This window comes from Myodes glareolus, chromosome 7 (assembly GCF_982192425.1).
Source record: "Myodes glareolus chromosome 7, mMyoGla1.1, whole genome shotgun sequence".
NCBI classification, from domain to species: Eukaryota; Metazoa; Chordata; class Mammalia; order Rodentia; family Cricetidae; genus Myodes; species Myodes glareolus.
Window position 1 is genome coordinate 68,816,906 of NC_142032.1, and position 3,348 is coordinate 68,820,253.

The window sequence follows — 3,348 nt, forward strand, 5'->3', positions numbered from 1 at the left end:
TGTTTAGTATACTATTACTTATTAGTGCCTACATAGCTCTGAATAGCTAAACTGTCTTTAAACTCCCAACTAGGCAAACAAACCATGGGGAAATAGTTATCCCTTTCTCAGTTTTAGTAGGAAATTCGGTTATCAGAAGCAAAAAGCAAACACAACGTCCCGTGACTGGCAGCTGTCACACAGCCGTGATGTCCTTTGGCAGCATGTGTGGATGGCATACGCTTTTGTGGAAGCCCTGCTGGCTGTCAGGCTGTACTAAATTTCTTCTTGTTGTCGCAGCTAGTTAAAAACATAGAGTGTAAAGTGGGGTGCTGGTCCTGGGTATGTTGGTTTTTTTTTTATTGAGTAACACAGACTCCTTTTTAGCATGTTGTTCTATTAAGTAGGCCAAAAGACCCACAACCCTTTTATTTATATTCTAAATAATTTATTTTTCCCTGAATTTTAAAAATTGCAGTACATTTGGAGAGAGAGAGAGAGAGAGAGAGAGAGAGAGAGAGAGAGAGAGAAAGAGAGAGAGTATGGGTTGATTCGAAGCTTGGTTAAGCAACTCCATGGCCACCCAACTCACATACAGACCATCTCATGTGACTGAAAGGCCACAGAGACTTGTGACAGTCAGCTGGGACCTCCAGGGTCTCTAGAAAGCACAGAGGTCCAAATTCCATTTCTTAATGATTTTGAGCTCCTTGCCAGTCACTGTAAATATAAGTAGGAGGGAGTCCAGGGAGTGCAGTTCAAAAGGGAGGTAGTCCTTGCGTTTCTGCTGGTCTGGGGGCAGCCCCAGGAGGGGAGGAGGCAGGAGCGGAGGGAAACAGGTGTGGCCACCCAGCTTTAGTGAGACTGTGGAGGTAAGACAACCCCAAGCGGTTCAGGGATTCCTAGGCACTGGGCCTGGGGTCTGGGGACAGTGAGGTTCTGTAACAGAGGCACTAATAATACCAGGAGCAGAGTGACAGGGGAGGGAGCTGCTTTCCCCAGGGACTCCTTCCTGCTACAATAGCTCTTCCCAACTGCCCAAATCTGGAAAGTCCCCCTTTCTATGTACTCTAAGCCCAAGAGTCCTGACTCCCCTCAACATACAGTCTCTTGTGGGTGAAAGGTCTGTCCTCATGTCGGGGCTCCCACCCCCACCCTATTCTCTGACTGCCCTAAAACAGCTGGATCAGAGATGGAAGTCAGTTACAGATGTCCCCTAGATGCCTAGCTTCCTCCCCTCCTCTGATCAGCTCCAAAACATCTCTCTGGAGACTGGAGACTTCCAGACTTCTTTAGAAAAGGCTGGAACAGAATGCCAACTTGTCACCCCTTTTTATGGCTTTAAGACCTTTCTCTAGTCAGATAGCCCAGGGCTGGATCTACAGGCGGAGCCCTGGAAGCCCAAGAGTGTTTAGCGCCCTGGGTGAGGGGTTCACAGCAAGCTGCACCTGCCTCAGTTTTGCTCCCCACAGGAGCACTGCCATTTCCTGTGGCGCCCCCAGGAGGGATTGATTTAGGGACTAAGCTCTATATTCGAACAGAGCACCTGGCCAGTCTCCAACTTTCCTTCAAACGTCAGTCCCTTCCCGGCTGTAGACGAGATGACCCACCCTAAAGCCGGTAGCCACCATCTGATGGCCAGGGGCAAAGCCCTGTGCAGTGTTAGGGATCTGGGGACTGTGGGCAACTGCTGTTGGTGGCCTTCGGAAAGAAAAGTCACGGACCAGGCCCTCAGGGAGGGTGCCTAGGCTGCCAGCCAAGGCTCCCACCGCGGTGGTGAACCCGGAGAGGCATGGGGCAGCCTCGGACCCAGGCGGGGACCGAGAGGTCTGTGTGTCTTGGGAAGCTGAGCCACGGAGCTCCAGTGTGGCTCCCTCTGGGCTGCTGGCTCCAGGCGCATTGGCCACACTGGTCTCTCCTCTCCGCCGCCTCTTCCTTCGGAAGTTCCCATTATCGAACATCTTCTCACAGTTTGGGTCCAGCGTCCAGTAATTGCCTTTACCTGTGGAGGAGGGAAGTTCAGAAAGCCCGGTGTTGACCCCATTAAACCCTTGGAGATGGCCCTGAACCCTCCTCTTCCCAAGCCTTGAGGCGGTATGTTGTATCAGGAATCGGCCTTTACAGTCATACTGCAAGAATGTGGTTGCTCCACAAGGACTCAGCCACAGATCCTTGAGGGAATACCCAAGTACATCAGGTTGGAGGCTGGAGAGACCACCCAAGGGAATCTCAACTGTCTGGCCACACCTGGCCTCTATGTAGGGTCCGACGCTCTCCAGAGGCTGATCATCCGCCCCCACCCAAATCCGTCCCATTTTTTTTTTTAAAAAAAGGTAATCACTACCTCCCCCATTTTACAGGGAGGTGTATCTAGGCCCAGAGATGTTAAAGTCCCAAGTTCTCCCAGATGACTAGCTTTATGGACTTCAAGCAGATGCGCAGAACCCTGGGGGCGCTAGACTGGAAGCTAAAGCCTAAAACGTCTTTCTCCATTTCACCCAACTGAAGTTATTTCATCTGTACAATGCGTCAGTGGGTCGCCCAGGGTCCCTTTCACCCTAGTCACCCCACCAGACGCCTGGATCACGGGTACTGGACAGGGCGGGCATGTTGCCGGTTACCTGGGTCGTTCTCATCTCGGGGCACCTTCTTGAAGCAGTCATTGAGCGACAGGTTGTGGCGGATGGAGTTCTGCCAGCCCGCCTTGCTGCGCTTGTAGAAGGGGAAATTGCTGGCCACGTACTGATAGATCTGGCTGAGCGTCAGCTTGCGCAGCGGTGCGCTCTGTATGGCCATGGCGATGAGCGCCGAGTAGGAGTAAGGTGGCCTTACTAGCCTCAGCAGCTCCTGCTGCCCCGACAGGCTCAGCCACGCAAGATCGGGGCCCGCCAGGCTGCCTGCCGCACCGAGCAGCGAGCCCGGGGCAGCCAAGGCTGCTGCAGCGTAAGGTGGAGCCGGTCCCGGTCCCGTCGCGTAGGACGCGGGGCTGAGCGAAGCCGAGTTCATCCACAGGCGCCGGCCGGAGCCCAGATCCCCGCGATTGTAACCCGGAGGATGAGCGACTGCCGCGCGAGTCAGGCCATGCGAGACCGAGCAAGAGCCCAGGCTATCACAGAACCCAGCCATGTTCAGCTCTCCGGCCTGGGCCGGTGCAGGTGGCTCCGCACCGAAGTTCATGGGCGCTCCATTCTCCCAACGATGCTACCCCACCCTCCTGCCCTAGGTCCTTTAAATGCCATTGGAGCTTGGGGAGCATTGGGGAGAGTATCAAAGGTAGTGAGTCTCCTCCCCTGCAGTCCTTGGTGAAGCTAAGCCATGTCTCCGCCCTCGGGTCAGTTTTCTGCCGCGCCCTGGGACACCAAGACGTAC

The 3,348-nt window shown here is 54.2% G+C and overlaps 1 protein-coding gene across 1 annotated transcript; it reads right to left on the reverse strand.

Annotated features, from left to right (window-relative positions):
- Window positions 1–1,547: 1,547 nt before the first annotated feature.
- Window positions 1,548–3,120, reverse strand: Foxi2 (forkhead box I2). Its single transcript, XM_048455323.3, has 2 exons — window positions 2,601–3,120; window positions 1,548–1,981 (listed from the first exon to the last, which is right to left on the reverse strand). The coding sequence occupies exons 1-2, from the start codon at window positions 3,103–3,105 to the stop codon at window positions 1,548–1,550; spliced, it is 939 nt and encodes a 312-aa protein (XP_048311280.3). The 5' UTR covers window positions 3,106–3,120.
- Window positions 3,121–3,348: the final 228 nt, after the last annotated feature.